The following is a 16972-nucleotide window of genomic DNA, read 5'->3' on the forward strand; positions in this document are numbered from 1 at the left end:
ACCTCGGCTTTAACTTGTGATAGATGCTCTGCGTTGATAAATGTTAAGAACCAGACTGAAAAAGGTGATGAAGTAATAAAAAAATTATTTATTCTAAACTAAATAAAAAAAGGGAGTACAAGCAGGATGGATGAGGGAGATGTGACCGGCCGGTCAGAGGGAAAAGCACAGAACTAACTGGAAACCGTTCACATAGTACATTTTACAGATTGATAGCCCCACCCCAGAAGATAGGACAGAAAGAGAGATCTGCTTGTCCCGTGGGCTTGGCACTCCCGGTATTGCATATGATAGTCATATGCATAGATGTACGTAGGTGTGTGAGTGAGTGTGTATTGGGGGTGTGTGTATTGTATGTGTGTGTGTGTGTGTGTGTGTGTGTGTGTGTGTGTGTGTGTGTGTGTGAGCGTCTGTGGGTGTGTGTGTGTGTGTGTGTGTGTGTGTGTGAGCGTCTGTGGGTGCTGACCAACCTTGAGTTGCAGCTGTGTTTATCAAGTGAGGCATGTGAGAGTTTCTGACCTTCCCAAGGAAGAAAAACAGAAAAAGAGAGTGATTGAAAGTTATATCACGAGGCAGGCATACATTTAATTGAGTAAGATCTATGAGTAAATATAATTTATTAATTTTGCCACCACAGCTGTAAGGCCAAGCAGAAGGATAACAAGGCTCTCTGCTTCTGCCTACCCAGAAAGTCCCCTATCCAGTCTCCACCTGCTTGCCGTAAGGCTTTCCTGGCTCTTCAAGGCACACAGTTTAAGACCCCCAACTAGGCCAGAAAGAAGAAGCAAGCAACCTGATGTGTAAGGATGTCCCAATCCAATCACGTGATCGGAAATCAGGCCCGATCACGTGGTTTCAGACTCGGAATCGGACGTTATCTCCCGATCAGGACTCGGATACATACAGAATGTATATTTATCATCACTATAGGGCTGGGCGGTATACTGATTCATACCAAATACCAGTAGATATTTTCTTTATGATATACATCTTTAATATACCGCCGTACCAGTATATTGATTACACATTGTTCGGAACGCTACGCTGCGTCAGACCGAAGCCTTTTCAATGTTGCACTGAAAGGTAACCAGTAGCACTCTGGTTACCATGGTGTTCCCTCTTGGTGGGTGGGCTGTGCCCCCACCGAGCAAGGAATGGTGGGGTCTCCGCCATCACGCTGCGGACGTTGCTCCCCTCGGGGGCATTGGCATAGTTCCATCGCTAGAGGGCGCCACCGCACCGCGGTCGAGGCCTCTCTCAGTGGATGGGCAGCTGCAGGCATCCACTCTCTACCCCAAGGGGAGGAGATGGGCCGAGCTCGCAGCCACGTCCAGGGTGATAGGGATGATAACAGGAGGATACAGACTGCAGTTTGCAGATGTCCCTCCTCGTTTCACCGGCATCCTACACTCACAGGCCCTAAGGTCTGGGATTTGCCCTGTCCTAGATTAATGTGCTCTCAACAGATATCTCATGAAATACAGGTTCAAGACGCTTACGCACGTCTCCCTGCTGCGCATGGTGTGTCAGAACGTTTGGTTCACGTCTGTCAACCTGAAAGATGTGCATTCCAAATCCTGATATATACTCCCCACATAAAGTACCAACGGATCGCTTTTCAGGAGATATGTTACGAGTACAGGTCCTCCCCTTTGGCCTCTCACTGAGCTCAAGGGTGCTTGTATAGCACTGCTGAGGAAACAATATGGGAAAAATGTCGCTAGCGTGTTTCAGCTGTAGTCTGCTTGCTCTACTGGAGCTGTTCCTTATTGTTGTTTTTTTTGGATTTTTGTACCAGAATGTCACTGCGTTGCTGGTTTATGACTGTCAGGCACTTATGGACTTAAATTGTTCACACGAGGTACATTTTTATCACAACTTTGAGGACCAAGCATCCAGACTTCCTCCTCACTTAGCCTCGGTTCCTGCTTTTGACGGTGGATCCAGCCTGTGGCTCCCGTGCGTCTGAACGCTGGCCTGCGTCATCTGACGCTGGCAGCGCCGCTGCACAGTCGCCGTTCTCAGCACCGCGGCGTGAACCATGGATGCCTATGACCGCTGTGCCGCAGCTCTCCACAGGTTAATGAGGAACTGACTATGCCTGTGCTTTCAGAACGCTAGATCTCTAGCAAACAAAGCTCATCTCCTGAGGGACCTCTTTATGCGCCATGAGCTGGATCTGATGGACCTTTTGGAGACCTGGCAGCGGGAGGATGAGTTTGTTCATCTGAATGAGCTGTGCCCTCCGGACTGCTTCGTGTTTGGGACTCTTCGGGTCACGCGTCATGGTGGCGTTTTGACGCTCGTGTGCCGGAATACTTTCTCCTGCAGACTGATAGAAACGGACACTTTCAACTCCTTCAAGCTCCAGACGTGTAAGGTTGGAAACAAACACTCTTTTTACTGTATTTTAATTTACCAACCACCTGGTCCTGCTCGTTTATTTCTTGGTGATTTTAATCTCCATGTTGATAACTCTTCCTGTCCTATGGCAGCCGAGTTTGTGTCTCTTATGGACTCTTTTCACTTTGTGCAACATGTGTCGGGTCCAACGCACACAAAAGGTCATACTTAAGATTTGTTTGTTTTTTTTGGTTCAAAAATTGACCAACTAAGCATTGAAGATTTACAAATAAGTGACCACTGCTGTATTTTATTTAATCTGTCATTTACATTGGCAAGAACTACTTCCACTGTGAAAAAACAGAGACGCATTCTAAATGAAGCTGCAACCAGTGGGTTTTCTGCTTCGTTTAACCCAACTAGTTGTGTTGTTGTTGACTCGTTTATGTCAAACTACTGTAATCATTGTCTGACTGCTTTGGCCACAGTAGTACCAGCTAAAAACACTCTAGGTCCTCATAAAAAGCCGTGTTCGTGGATAAATGAAGCTATTTCTAATTTCAGGAAAAGCTGCCAGAAGGTGGAGCATTTGTGGAAAGCCACAAAATTAGAAGTACATAGACTTCATCTTAAAGACATGATAATAGAGCTAAATGAAAAAATAAAACACGCCCGCTCTGTCTATTTCTCAGATCTAGTTTCAAGAAATAAGAAAAAACCCAAAGTCTTGTTTAAAACTATTGAAAACCTTGTTCCACCCCCACCGCCCCATGTGTCGATGCACACACAGGATGACTTCAAATTTTTTTGAAATTCTTTGTAAACAAAGTTCAAAACATCAGGGCCAGTATCACTCCTCCTTTGATCTGACAGCTGCCTTTGTTACAGTAGATCACAGTATACTGGTTGATCCACTTAAATCTGAGATGGGGTTTTCTGGTGCTGTTCTCCAGTGGTTTACCTCTTATATAAATGGAAGAACTTTTAATGTTGCTCTTAATGATGTAATGTCTAATATGTACAACCTGTTATGTGGAGTAGTTCAGGGCTCTGTTCTGGGGCCTGTTTTGTTTTTATTGTATCTGATGCCTCTTGGTCGGTTGATCAATGGTTTTAAAAATGTGTCTCATCTTCTGCATACCAGTGGGTGCGGTGTGGGGTGGCCCCTGCTCGGGCGGTACCCAAAGTACCGCCTCTGGTTTGCACGCGCTGCATGCCGGGATGGGTGCGGGGGTGGATGTCGGTGGGGGGCCTTGGGGTTGGGGGTTGAGGGCGGTGGCGGAGTGTGTTGGCTCCTCGGCTTCTAGGTGCTTTCTCGGGTGTGTATGTGGGCGGCGGTGGCTGCCTCTCGGCTTGGTGTCTTGGGGGCGTCTGGGGGGATGCTCGGCCGGGGGGGGTTGCCTAAGCTCCCTGGCCCCCACTCTTTCTGCTATTCTGGCTGCGTCCTCGAGTCCGGGGCAGCACTTAGGATTACAGTGGCAGTTTCTTGCACATACATCGGTCTACGATCACACTTTGGAGCTGGTTATCTCTAAAGGTGTTGATATCTCTGCTGTTGATGTAAGAGACTTTGCTCTATCTGATCATTTCTGTGTCTTTTTTGACCTAGAGACTGTAACATCTGTTCCCCCTAGTTATGTGTGTTTAAAGAAAAGGTACATAAATGACAACACTAGTGCACAGTTTATAGAAGCCATAGCAATGACACCAACATTGAGTGGTGAGACAGTTGATGATCTTTTGGATGAGTTTAATACAAAAGTCTGTGATGTCATAGATGTGGTGGCTCCAATCAAAACTAAGAGAAAACCAAACACACAGAAAACACCTTGGAGGAGGACTGAGATAATGCAGAATTTGAAATCTGACTGTAGAAGAGCTGAGCGTAAATGGAGATCAACAAAACTCCAAATTCATCTAGAACTGTACAAAATAAGTCTACGTAAATTCAATGATGGGTTGTTCAAAGCAAGGCAGCAATACTTTTCTGAAATTATTGCTAAAAATGTCAACAACTCTCGCACGTTGTTTTCTGTAATTGAAAAGCTCACAACCCCCCAGATCAGATAGCCCCTGAATTACTGTCAGCTGGAAAATGCAATGAATTTGCTGTAAATTTCAATGAAAAAATACAATCAATAAGATCAAACATCAGAACAAACCAGCAAAATAACAAAAAGCTTGAACAGCTTCAACCACTGAGGGAGGAGTCAACTACAATGTTAGAGTTTATTACAGTGAACCCAAAAACAATAGAGGAAACTGTTCAGCAGCTGAATCCATCAACATGTTGCCTTGACACAAAACCCTCAAACTTCTTTAAAACTGTTGTAAAGTCATTTATCACTGATTAGTGTCAGATAATTAACTGATGATTCCAATCAGGCACCGTACCAAAATCCCTGAAAGTAGCTGCTGTTAAACCGCTGTTAAAAAAGAGAACACTGGATGCCTCTATACTGGCTAACTATAGACCAATCAGAACCTTCCATTCATGGCCAAGATCATTGAGAAGGTGGTCTTCAACCAACTGAGTCAATTCTTAACATTCAACAAAATATTTGATAAATTTCAGTCAGGTTTTGGTTCTCATCACAGCACAGAAACTGATCTGATCAAAGTGATCAATGACATAAGGTTGAACACTGATTCAGGAAAAGTATCTGTTCTCATTCTATTGGATCTAAGTCTGCATTTGACACTGTAGATCATACAATTTTGTTGCACAGATTGTAAACATGGGTTGGACTAAATGTTAAAGTAATGTTTTAAGTTCTACTTGGAGGATCAAAGTTATTTTGTAAGCATTGGAAACTTTGAATCTGACAGATTACCAATGTCCTGTGGGGTTCCTCAGGGATCTGTTCTTGGACCTCTTCTGTTTAGCCTTTATATGCTTCCTTTAGGACACATTTTACACAACTGTAAGGTTGATTATCAGAGCTACGCAGATGACACACAACTATATCTATCACTGAACCCAGATGACTATGGTCCCATTGAGGTGTTGTGTGACTGATGGATGAGTGAAAACTTCCTTCAACTAAACCATGACAAGATGGAGGTGATTGTCTTTGGTAACAATGAAAAGAGGACTGCTGTCAGCAAGTATCTGAGTCTGGATCTTTAGAAGATAAAGACCAAGTCAAAAACCTTGGTGTTCTGATTGACTCAGATCTGACATTCAGCATCAGATCAAATCTATCACAAAAACATCTTCTACCACCTAAAGAACATCTCCAGAGTGAAAGGTTTAATGACTCAGAAAGATCAGGAGAAACTGGTCCATGCTTTTATCTCCAGCAGACTGGACTATTGTAATGGTCTTCATCAAACATCTACAGCTGGTTCAAAACGCTGCAGCTCAGGTCTGAACCAGAACAAAGAGGTCAGAACACATTAGTCCAGTTTTAAAGTCTTTACACTGGCTCCCAGTCAGCCTCAGAGAAGACTGTAAAGTTCTGCTGCTGGTTATAAATGTGTGAATGGGTTTGGTCCAGAATACATCAGTGAGATGTTAGTCAGGTATGAACCCAGCAGGTCTCTGAGATCTATGGACACCGTTGGAGGATTGATTCCATAAAAGATGTTTTGCGCAAACGTAGCATTAGCCTCCAAGGCAGAAAGACAGAGTTAGCTGCTCAGGCTAATGCTGCACACATTCTGAAAATTCAGGTTTTGCCTGACGTTTCAACAGTGACCCAGGTTAGAGTCACATTTTGCAAACATGAATCAGTTGATCAGTGCTGTTTCACTTCATCAGAAAATACTTTATTTAAACAACCAATTAACAAATCCCATGAAGTTTACAGAGTATATAATTAATCAATTTTATTTGTCAAAATAAGTAAGTCGAGGTTATTTTGGCAAATGTATGCGTCCTGGCTACACTGCTTAGGCTCCATAAAGTGTTCTAGGTATATTGCACTGGTATGATGTACAGTACTAAACACAAAAGGTCAAAATAATGGTCAGATTTAAGTGATACAGTATATTCTGTTATTCCCTGTGTATTGTCACCATATCTGGTCTCAGGTCTAAATCAGAACAAAGAGTTCAGAACACATTAGTCCAGTTTTAAAGTCTTTACACTGGCTCCCAGTCAGCCTCAGAGGAGACTGTAAAGTTCTGCTGCTGGTTATAAATGTGTGAATGGGTTTGGTCCAGAATACATCAGTGAGATGTTAGTCAGGTATGAACCCAGCAGGTCTCTGAGATCTATGGACACAGGTCAGATAGTGGAGCCCAGAGCTCACAGTAACCATGGTGATGCTGTGTTTAGTTGTTATGCTGCAAAGAAGTGGAACAAACTGCAGCAGAGCTGAAGTCAACATCACATGTGAACATTTTTAAATCAAAGTTAAAGGAACTTTTTTTCTCTACTGTGTATGATTGAGAGAGATTTATGGTCATGTTGATGATGTAATGTGTTTGTTGATGATTTGAATTGATTTTACTGATGATTTGAATTGATTTTACTGATGATTTTAATTGATTTTACTGATGATTTTAATTGATTTTACTGATGTTTTTAAATGTTCTTATTGATTTGAAACAATTGAATGATTTATCATGTAAAGCACATTGATTTGTCTTGTGTATAAAATGCGCTATACAAATAAATTTGCCTTGCCTTGCCTTACAATGCACAAGCATGTCTTGACTGTGGGATAAAACTTGTCGTGGACTTAACTTTAGACACGTTGATCCTAAATACCTGTTTCAGGTATTACCACTCACTCCTTCCCTCTGCCCACAGACACCACCATTATAGTTAAGCCTCATGCCTACAGCTTCACATCTCACTTTACAGTAATCAACTCTTCCCTACCCTTCAATTTCTCTACCTTGAATTGCTCCTCCCTGCTCTCTTCCCCCTCCACCTCCCCCCCACCCTCTCACCTAGGTGTAACACTGCTCTCTCTTTTTATATTCTCCCTTTAATAAAGTGTTTCTTACGTTTCCTTAGGGAGGGCTGGTGATGCTCACAATTATGCAATAGAATAATGCAATTTATTTAATTGCAATAACAAAAAAAAAATGCATTGCTGTCTAAAAAAAAAAAAAAAAAATGTGTCTTATAATTTTTATGCTGATGATATTCAGCTGTTTTGCTCTTTCAATGATTCTGAGTTTCACTTTTTATCTGAATTCCTGGAATGTGTATCTGCTGTCAAAAATTGGTTGACTTTGAATTATCTGCAGATAAATTCTGGCATCTCTCCTGATAAAAAGTTCCCTTTGATCAAGAACTCTCTTGGTGATAAATCAATGTCTTTGGAGGGTCACTGTTGTCTACTGACTAAAAACTGTTTTTATCATCTGAGAAATATCTTTAAAGTGAGGAATCCGGTGCTCCCAGAACATCTCACATTACCCCCATTCTTTCTGGCCTTCATTGGCTTCCAGGTAATTTTCCTATTGAGTTTAAAATTCTAGTCCCGACTTTCCGTGTGATGCATGGTCAGGCCCCTCAATATATCTCTGTCTTGTTGTACCCCTACACTTCAGGGCGCACCCTTCGGTCCTCAGGCCAGGGTCTCCTCATGATCCCAAAAACACATTTTAAAACCAGGGGTAACCTTATGTTCCAGGCAGTAGCACCAAGACTCTGGAATAACCTACACCAGTCCCTCCGTGAGCTTGTCTGTGTGAGCTCTTTTAAAAAACATCTACAGACAGAGCTTTTCAGAAAGGCTTTAGGTTAAATTGCTTTTAATTTTTATTAACCTTTTATGATGTCCCTACTGTTGTTTTAAATTATCTTGTGTTTTATTATTATTTTGTGATGTTGCTGCTGTTTTAGTTTCATTTTTGACTGTACAGCACTTTGTGAATTATCTGTGAGAAGCGTTATAGAAATAAAATGTACTTACCTACTTATAGTGCACGGAAGCGGCGTTGGCCCCGCTGATTATTATTATTATTATCATTATCATTATTAATCTTACTTTATTTTTTACTACTGTAATGTGTGTGTATCTGATCTTTATTTTTAAACAGACTTTTGCTTAATTATACACTTATTTAACATGTATTTTTTCTTTGATCTTTGTTAAACGTTTTATTCTGTTATTTGTGATTTTTTTCTTAAGTGGCTGTAACATAATTTCCCCTGGGATTAAAAAAGGAATTCTGATTCTGATTTTGACACAGTCGGAGACGGAGGCCAGAGCGCACACGCGTATTCTGTTGCATCACCTAGGCGACCTAGTATTTGTGATAAACATGGAAAAACCATGTTGGAGCCGGTGCAAGAGAGTCTTTCTGGCGGCTATCCCTGCATTCAGTGCCGTTCACGGCGTGCCTTTCGGCTGCACGGGTGGAAACCTTTACAATGTGTCTTGCACTTGTCCAACCGGGAAGATCAGGACGTGTCTTTGGCTGCTCGGATTAATGGCGTTAGCCATCCTTGTGGCCCATCTTGGTCGCCTTTACATGCGGGAATTCCAGCTGTGGGTGGCCACATGTGGGCTGGACCCGGTGCATCATGGCGCATGGAGGGTAATGGTCACACCGGAGTGTGCCAGGGCTCTGCGCAACTGGCGCGCAACGCTTTTCCTGATGCAAGGAGTGCCTATGGGCACCGTCACATCTAGGAAGGTGGTGACCACAAACGCCAGCCTGACGGGCTGGGGCGCAGTGCACAAGAGACAGTCTGTAAGAGGTTGCTGGGATGTGAGCCTCCAGCGCTCCCACATCAATTACTTGGAGCGCTCAGTGCTGTTTCTCATGCTGAGGCATTTCCTTACGTTCCTCATTGCCCACCATGTCCTGGTGAGGATGGACAATACGACCACAGTAGCATACATCAACCTCCAGAGCAGATTGCACTCCCGTCAGTTGCACCTGATGGCACGCAGGCTGATCCTGTGGAGTTGTGGTCGCCTCCTCTCACTGAGAGCAATGCACATCCCGGGAGCCTTGAACGCAGGTGCAGACCTGCTGTCCAGGGGGGCACCAATTTATGGGGAGTGGATTCTGCAACCGGAGGTTGTGGAACAGATCTGGACTTTCAATGTTCCGTGGGAGTGATTTTGTAATTTCTGCAAGAGCTGGTTCACAAACGTAGGGCTTTCTCCACAGTGAAGGTGTATCTGGCAGCTATTGCTGCCTGTCAAGTGGACTTTGGGGAGAAAACTGCTCGTCAGCATCCGCTGATTGTTCGCTTTATGAAAGAAGCACGCAGACTCCTCCTTGAGTCTAGCCCACAGGTGCCGCCATGGGATTTGGCTGTGGTTCAAGCAAACTTGAAGTTTGTGTCCCTGAAGGCAGTGTTGTTACTGGCTTTAGCGTCAGCTAAGCATGCCAGTGACATCCATGCATTGTCAGTGCACTCATCATGCAGTTCTTCCCAGGGAAAGTGAGAATGGTGCTGAAGCCCAACCCAACATTTGTGCCAAAGTGTTGGGCTCGAGTTCTCATATTGACCTCACGGCCTTCTCTGCCACACAGGGTGAGCGGCGGCCTCATTTATTGTGTCCAGTACGAACTGTGCGCGCCTACGTGGATATGACAGGCAGCTTCAGGAAAATAAAACAGCTCTTCGTCTCCTGGGCTCCGCCCCAAAAAGGGAGTCTGTTACTAAGCAACGTCTGTCGCACTAGGTGGTGGAAGCAATTGTATTGGCTTATACGAGTCAAGGTCTGCAGCTGCCCGCTGGCGATTCAGGGTTTAGCCACATCTGTTCAGGATATTCGTGCTGTAGCGAGCTGGTCCTCGCCCCTCGCTTTTGTCTGGTTTTACCGGGTGGATGTCTCTGCTCCATGCGTGGCATGGGCGGTTCTCCTGTCCTAATTGGAAAAGTGCTTGCCATGCAGGCTGGGTAATGCATAAAAAGCTTGTCTCCAATACGGGAACTATGATATCCCATAGTAAGACATTGAAACAAATGTTATGAAAGAGAACTATAGGTTATTTGCATAACCCCAGTAAGTTAGACATGTCACTCATATTACTCAGAGAACCGGGGTTCTGCAAATAACCTATAGGTTTTGAGGAACATTGACACACACTGTCATCCACTTCCTACACATTTGTTTAATTTAAAACTAATAAATAAATAAGTTTTATCCTTTCATGTCTTCACTGCTCTGTAAAGAACCATGTAGGTCACTTTAAATAAAAATTGTTTATATCACGCTGAGTTCATGACAGTAAAAAAAAAAACCTTTTAAGGCTAAAAATGAATCATTATTAATGTTGTGAACCACAGACAGACAGGTTAACATACTGTGTGTGTGTGTGTGTGTGTGTGTGTGTGTGTGTGTGTGTGTGTGTGTGTGTGTGTGTGTGTGTGTGTGTGTGTGTGTTGGGACTAATGATGCATCAGCATTAACCAACATCACCAGCTGGGAGAACTGACTCAACATTAACATAAAACAGATCAGTCTAGTGTCAGATCAACACATGTCATCATTACACTCCTCACTCACACCTACTGCATGGAACCATCACGTGACAAATTATACAGGTCAGAGTGTGTAAGCTTTTAAAGACTGAAACGCTCATACATGATGTGATTCATCTATTAAAACAGAGTTAAAAAAAAAAATCACTATTTAATTTTCTATTCTGTTTTTTTCCAAATAATGTCAGTTTATTTCTGAATCATATTTTTCTTTCTAGAATCAGGTTGTTCATCTGATGAATAAATCCTCAGTATTTAGTAGTTTTTAACTTTATTATTTTAAGGAGAAAATCAGATTTGAACTTTTTTGTTGGAATGGTTTGTTTTAAGGTTTTTTATGCAAAGCAGGAGATAGTTTACATGTTTTCACTCGGTGAATGTAGATGTTTGAGAACCGTAGCATCTTTAAAAAGTCAATGTGCAACAAATTTCACCTGCGTGAATCTTTTTTTAATAGAAATATGAATCAGTAGTGATGGAATAACTGGATTCAGCTAACATAGAACCTTTTCAGAGGGTGATGGTCTAAAGCTAACGTACCTGCTGGTTGATGTGCTGCTGGGACAGCCCTGCTGCTCCTCTCTCCTCCTGCTGTAACCACTGCACACACGCCTCCAGCCACGCAAAGGGAACCTGGATGTGGTGAGACGACATCAGCCACGATTGAACCGCATTCACCACGTTGTGCAGCTCAGGAGCCATGCTTCCTACGACACAACACATACTGATACTGAAATAACAAACATATTATTGACTGTATGTGGATGGTTTATAATGTAGAATATCACACAGGATTAAGAAGCAGCAAGGTCATTTTATTTCTTATTTCACCCACAGAAAACATCTGTCAGCCTCTATATGTTAATATCTATTTTGGTTTCTACTGTCTGCTCTTGTATTATGTTGCTACAAAAGTGAATTTACCCTTTGTTGATTAATAAAGGACTATTATATTCTATTGCAATCAACCCTAATAATAATAATAATAATAATTTTATTATAGAAATTATTTTATTAGATATATATATAATATCATATTATTATTATTAGGGTAGATTGCATTATATTATAATATAATATGCAATTGACCATAAAAACAGTAATATTAATTATTATATAATCAACTATAATAATAATAATACAAATAATTATAATATAATGCTGGCAATTGACCCTAATAATAGCAATAAATAATAATATATTATAATCGACCATATTATTATTGCTATTATTATTATTATTATTATTAATGCTGCAACAACAAATCAATACAAATCGACTATTAAAAGCGTTGGCAACAAATTTCAGCATCAATTTGTTGCATTGTGGGATTTATGTGTCAATGACCGTTAGTGTGTGTGCGCAGAGTGTTTGTGTGTGCGCGCAGAGTGTTTGTGTGTGCAGTGTTTGTGTGTGTGTGTATAGTGTTTGTGTGTGTGAGCGCAGAGTGTTTGTGTGTGTGTGCGCAGAGTGTTTGTGTGTGTGTGCAGAGTGTTTGTGTGTGTGTGCAGAGTGTTTGTGTGTGTGTGTACAGAGTGTTTGTGTGTGTGTGTGTACAGAGTGTTTGTATGTGTGTGCAGAGTGGTTGTGTGTGTTTGCGCGTGTAGTGTTTGTGTGTGTGTGCAGAGTGTTTGTGTGCACAGAGTGTTTGTGTGTGTGCACGTGTAGTGTTTGTGTGTGTGTGTGCAGTGTTTGTGTGTGTGTGTAGAGTCTTTGCGTGTGCAGTGTTTGTGTGTGTGCACAGTGTTTGTGTGTGTGTGCACAGAGTGTTTGTGTGTGTGTGTGTGCGCGTGTAGAGTGTTTGTGTGTGTGTGTGTGCGTGTGTAGAGTGTTTGTGTGTGTGTGTGCAAAGTGTTTGTGTGTGTGTATAGTGTTTGTGTGTGTGTGTGTGTGTGTGTGCAGAGTGTTTGTGTGTGTGCACAGTGTTTGTGTGTGTGTGCACAGAGTGTTTGTGTGTGTGCACGTGTAGTGTTTGTGTGTGTGTGTGCAGTGTTTGTGTGTGTGTGTAGAGTCTTTGCGTGTGCAGTGTTTGTGTGTGTGTGCACAGAGTGTTTGTGTGTGTGCACAGTGTTTGTGTGTGTGTGCACAGAGTGTTTGTGTGTGTGTGTGTGCGCGTGTAGAGTGTTTGTGTGTGTGTGTGTGCGTGTGTAGAGTGTTTGTGTGTGTGTGTGCAAAGTGTTTGTGTGTGTGTATAGTGTTTGTGTGTGTGTGTGTGTGTGTGTGCAGAGTGTTTGTGTGTGTGCACAGTGTTTGTGTGTGTGTGCACAGAGTGTTTGTGTGTGTGTGTGTGTGTGTGTGTGCGCGCGTGTAGAGTGTTTGTGTGTGTGTGTGCAAAGTGGTTGTGTGTGTGTGTGTGTAGAGTGTTTGTATGTGTGTGCAGAGTGGTTGTGTGTGTTTGCGCGTGTAGTGTTTGTGTGTGTGTGTGCAGTGTTTGTGTGTGTGTGTAGAGTCTTTGCGTGTGCAGTGTTTGTGTGTGTGTGCACAGAGTGTTTGTGTGTGTGCACAGTGTTTGTGTGTGTGTGCACAGAGTGTTTGTGTGTGTGTGTGTGTGTGCGCGTGTAGAGTGTTTGTGTGTGTGTGTGCAAAGTGTTTGTGTGTGTGTGTGTGTAGAGTGTTTGTGTGTGTGTGTACAGAGTGTTTGTATGTGTGTGCAGAGTGGTTGTGTGTGTTTGCGCGTGTAGTGTTTGTGTGTGTGTGTGCAGTGTTTGTTTGTGTGTGTGTGTGCAGTGTTTGTGTGTGTGTGTAGAGTCTTTGCGTGTGCAGTGTTTGTGTGTGTGTGTGTGTGTGTGTGTGTGCGCGTGTAGAGTGTTTGTGTGTGTGTGTGCAAAGTGTTTGTGTGTGTGTGCGTGTGTGTGTGTGTGTGTAGAGTGTTTGTGTGTGTGTGTACAGAGTGTTTGTATGTGTGTGCAGAGTGGTTGTGTGTGTTTGCGCGTGTAGTGTTTGTGTGTGTGTTTGCGCGTGTAGTGTTTGTGTGTGTGTGTGCAGTGTGTTTGTGTGTGTGTGCACAGAGTGTTTGTGTGTGTGTGCACAGAGTGTTTGTGTGTGTGTGTGTGTGTGCGCGTGTAGAGTGTTTGTGTGTGTGTGTGCAAAGTGTTCGTGTGTGTGTGTGTGCAGAGTGTTTGTGTGTGTGTGCAGAGTGTTTGTGTGTGCAGTGTTTGTGTGACAAGGGTTTTGATTGGTCAATGTCAAATCTGTGTTTCTGCCAGCTTTAAAGGGCCAGCTCTGAATAATACCTGAGTTATACCAGCACTAGTTTTTCATTTTATGACCCATGCACATATGTTACATTTTTATTCATATTACAGAAAAGTTTTGACCTCTAGTCCAATAAACCTTATATTATTTGTTCTAAAAATCACTGATTATTAATCAAAATCAGAAATGTTTTAATGGCCATGTACAGTTTTAAGGACAGTACAAGGAATTTGTCTTGGTAGTTGGTGCACAAAAAAAAAAACAAAGAACAACTTAGCAACAATAATAATAATAATGATAAATATAAAGAATGAGGGATAAATAAAGGATAGAGAATAAAGGATAAAGAGGATAAATATAAATATATATATATATACAGTAAATATATAAAATAAATATATAAATACAGTAAATGTATAAATCCTTGCAGTATTTGTGGGAAATAAAACAATAACATGTCACTGAAATAAACAGGTATATACTGTATATGTAAAAATGTAAACTATTTAAATTGTTTTTTTCTTTGTTTTTTTAACAATAGGATCAATTAATTTTTATTTCAAATGACATGTTTTCATGTGAATTACAAATAAACCAAACAATGTCTTCTTTTAAGCAACATGTTATAATACAAAATCTATATTTTATTTAAAATAAATTAGTTTTTAATTGTTAGTCTATTATGATAACTAGAAAATAAAATATTGAGTTTTCATTGAAATCTAACATTTTTTTACACCCAGACCCAGCCCAGAGCTGAAGCATTTTAATCTTTTTTTAACATCATCCACAGTAAGACAGACAGATTGTTGTGCATAATTTCACATTCAGAACTACAGCTGCAGGGGTTCTGTGTGCTTTTTATACTTTTTGCACAATCAAACATAACCAGAAGGTGGCGATAGACATCACGCACTACCGTCTGCTAATCGAAGCTACTAGTACTACTAGTAAGTAGTAACATTTTTAACCTTAACATAATTAAATCAGTATTAGGAGTATTAGAGCCATCTTAAAGAAAAATAAATCTACAATTTCGGGGTTAAACTCATATTTACAAGAAAAAGCACAAAAATCTACGAAAATAAAGTAGTATATACTAAAGTATAACAAGATGCTCCAGGTTTGTCATTTTCGGTGGCTTCAGCTCTTCTGATGTAGACTAAAATAACCACATTAATCTCTTAAAGGTATGACTTTATTCTCCTAAAATACAAGTTTAAATAGTTTAATCAAAATTTGTTTTAATCTTTTCTCTTTAACGTGGCTCACTCCTGACCTGTCGTACATTTAATCTGGAATGCATTTTTTTTCTTAGTTTACCGTATATAAAAAAATTTCCAGTTATTTTAAAGTACATAATTTCATTGGATTAACTGTTTTTCCTTTTGTAAGAACTGCATAAATAGTATGAAGTATCATAACGATTACACCAAGTGTTTGTGTGCGCACACCACAAGTGTTTGTGTGCGCACACCACAAGTGTTTGTGTGCGCACCAGAGGGGTATTCCATAAAGTAGGTTATGTTCAAACTCTGAGTATCTCATTCCTAAACGTGAGGTGTGTTCTGAGTACGTTGCCAGGGCAACAGTGTCCGTGAACTAAACCTGGTCGCAGGTTTTATAGAAGAAACCATGGGTTTCTACCTGGCTCCGCCCACCTGAACACGTTTCTGAACACTTTGATGAACCTTGACACTCTTCCTTAAAACACATTAGTAACATCACAGACGTGTTCACATCATTACTAATGTTGTGTTGCTATGTTTTTGGGTTTTTTTGTACAAACAGTAGTTTTCTTTCTAACATTGTAGATGTAGATCATTAAGTGAAACACAGAGGTTGATCTACATTAAAACATCTACTGACGTCTGTAGTAAAGTTCTCTGAATACAAACCTGTAGATAATATAAAGGAGATGATCATTTAAATTAATACACTTTTAAGGCTCGATTGTTGTTTTATATTGTTATAAAGTTTGATCTATAGATCACATTACTTTGAAGTTATGATGGCACAGTGCATTATGACACCGCTCTTGGAAGCGATGGATCGCGGGTTTTTGCGTCCCGCTTCAGTCTTTTTTTATGACGTTTTTGGATGCTGAGATGATTCTGGCGACAGTAAAAAAAGTTATTCATATTATTCACCGCTCGTCACGACACTGAAGAGATAAAGTGATGAAGGGACCAAAAAGCACGACTAATCACGGTGATTTAAGCCACTATAGTCACTGAAAGTGAGTTCAGTGTGAACGCACCTTTAGAACAGGCTCAAATTCCTCAAACACCTGCTTATTTCACCGTCAGAGTGAATAAATCACTCTCTTCCGGGTGGTTACCATGGTAGTTCGTTTAACCGTTGATGCACGTCAGTAACCCAAGGTTTACATACTCAGGGTTGATTAATCCACTTTATACCAGCTGTAATGAATCAGATACACAGAGTTTACCATGGAGGGGTATGTTGACCTAGAGTTTATGGATAGACTCAGAGTTTGTTAAACCTCCTTTATGGAATACCCCTCTGGTGTGTTTGTGCGTGCAGTGTTTAAGTGTGAACACCAGTGTGATATGCGTGGGCGAGCGTTTGTTTGTGGGTGTGAGACACTTATTTCAGTGTAATCAGCTTAAGCAGGGTTTAAATGTGTCAATCACAGTGTGTTTAATTGTTCCTGTTGCTCCTCAATGTTAACCTAATGTTCTCTTTCTGTCTGTGTGGATGCTAAATACTGCTGTCAGTCGGATTTTAACGTGTTTATCAATGTTAGCCGCTGCTATCTTTAAACGTATTAATTAATCAGCTTGGTTCCTATGGGACTTAACACGGTCATCTTTAAACACCGTGAACGCGTTTTAAAACATTGGACAGAAATAGCAGAACTAATGAAAGCTAACTGTTGTCTGTTAATAATGGAGTTTTTACCTTTCCGCAAACAAACTACTCCCGCTGAAATGTGGCTGCGCTGAGGCTCTCCCACCCGGAAACACGGTGCAAATACCCCGCCTTCTGACTGATTGACAG

At 41.3% G+C, this 16972-nt stretch overlaps 1 protein-coding gene across 3 annotated transcripts in view; it reads right to left on the minus strand.

Moving 5' to 3' along the window:
- Positions 1-16949, minus strand: part of rmi1 (RMI1, RecQ mediated genome instability 1, homolog (S. cerevisiae)) — a 33781-nt gene extending 16832 nt beyond the window's left edge. Inside the window, exons 1-2 of one of the 3 annotated variants that reach the window (XM_028457264.1) lie at positions 16874-16949; positions 11294-11460 (exon numbers count right to left, since the gene is read on the minus strand). In XM_028457264.1, the coding sequence (XP_028313065.1) occupies positions 11294-11455 (162 nt within the window). In that variant the 5' untranslated portion in view covers positions 11456-11460; positions 16874-16949. Of the gene's footprint in view, positions 1-11293; positions 11484-16873 lie in introns of all 3 variants that reach the window. The other 2 variants (XM_028457263.1, XM_028457262.1) reach the window with 2 other exon arrangements.
- Between the last annotated feature and the right edge of the window lie 23 nt (positions 16950-16972).

The sequence above is a fragment of the Gouania willdenowi genome, chromosome 9, assembly GCF_900634775.1.
Source record: "Gouania willdenowi chromosome 9, fGouWil2.1, whole genome shotgun sequence".
NCBI classification, from domain to species: domain Eukaryota; kingdom Metazoa; phylum Chordata; class Actinopteri; order Blenniiformes; family Gobiesocidae; genus Gouania; species Gouania willdenowi.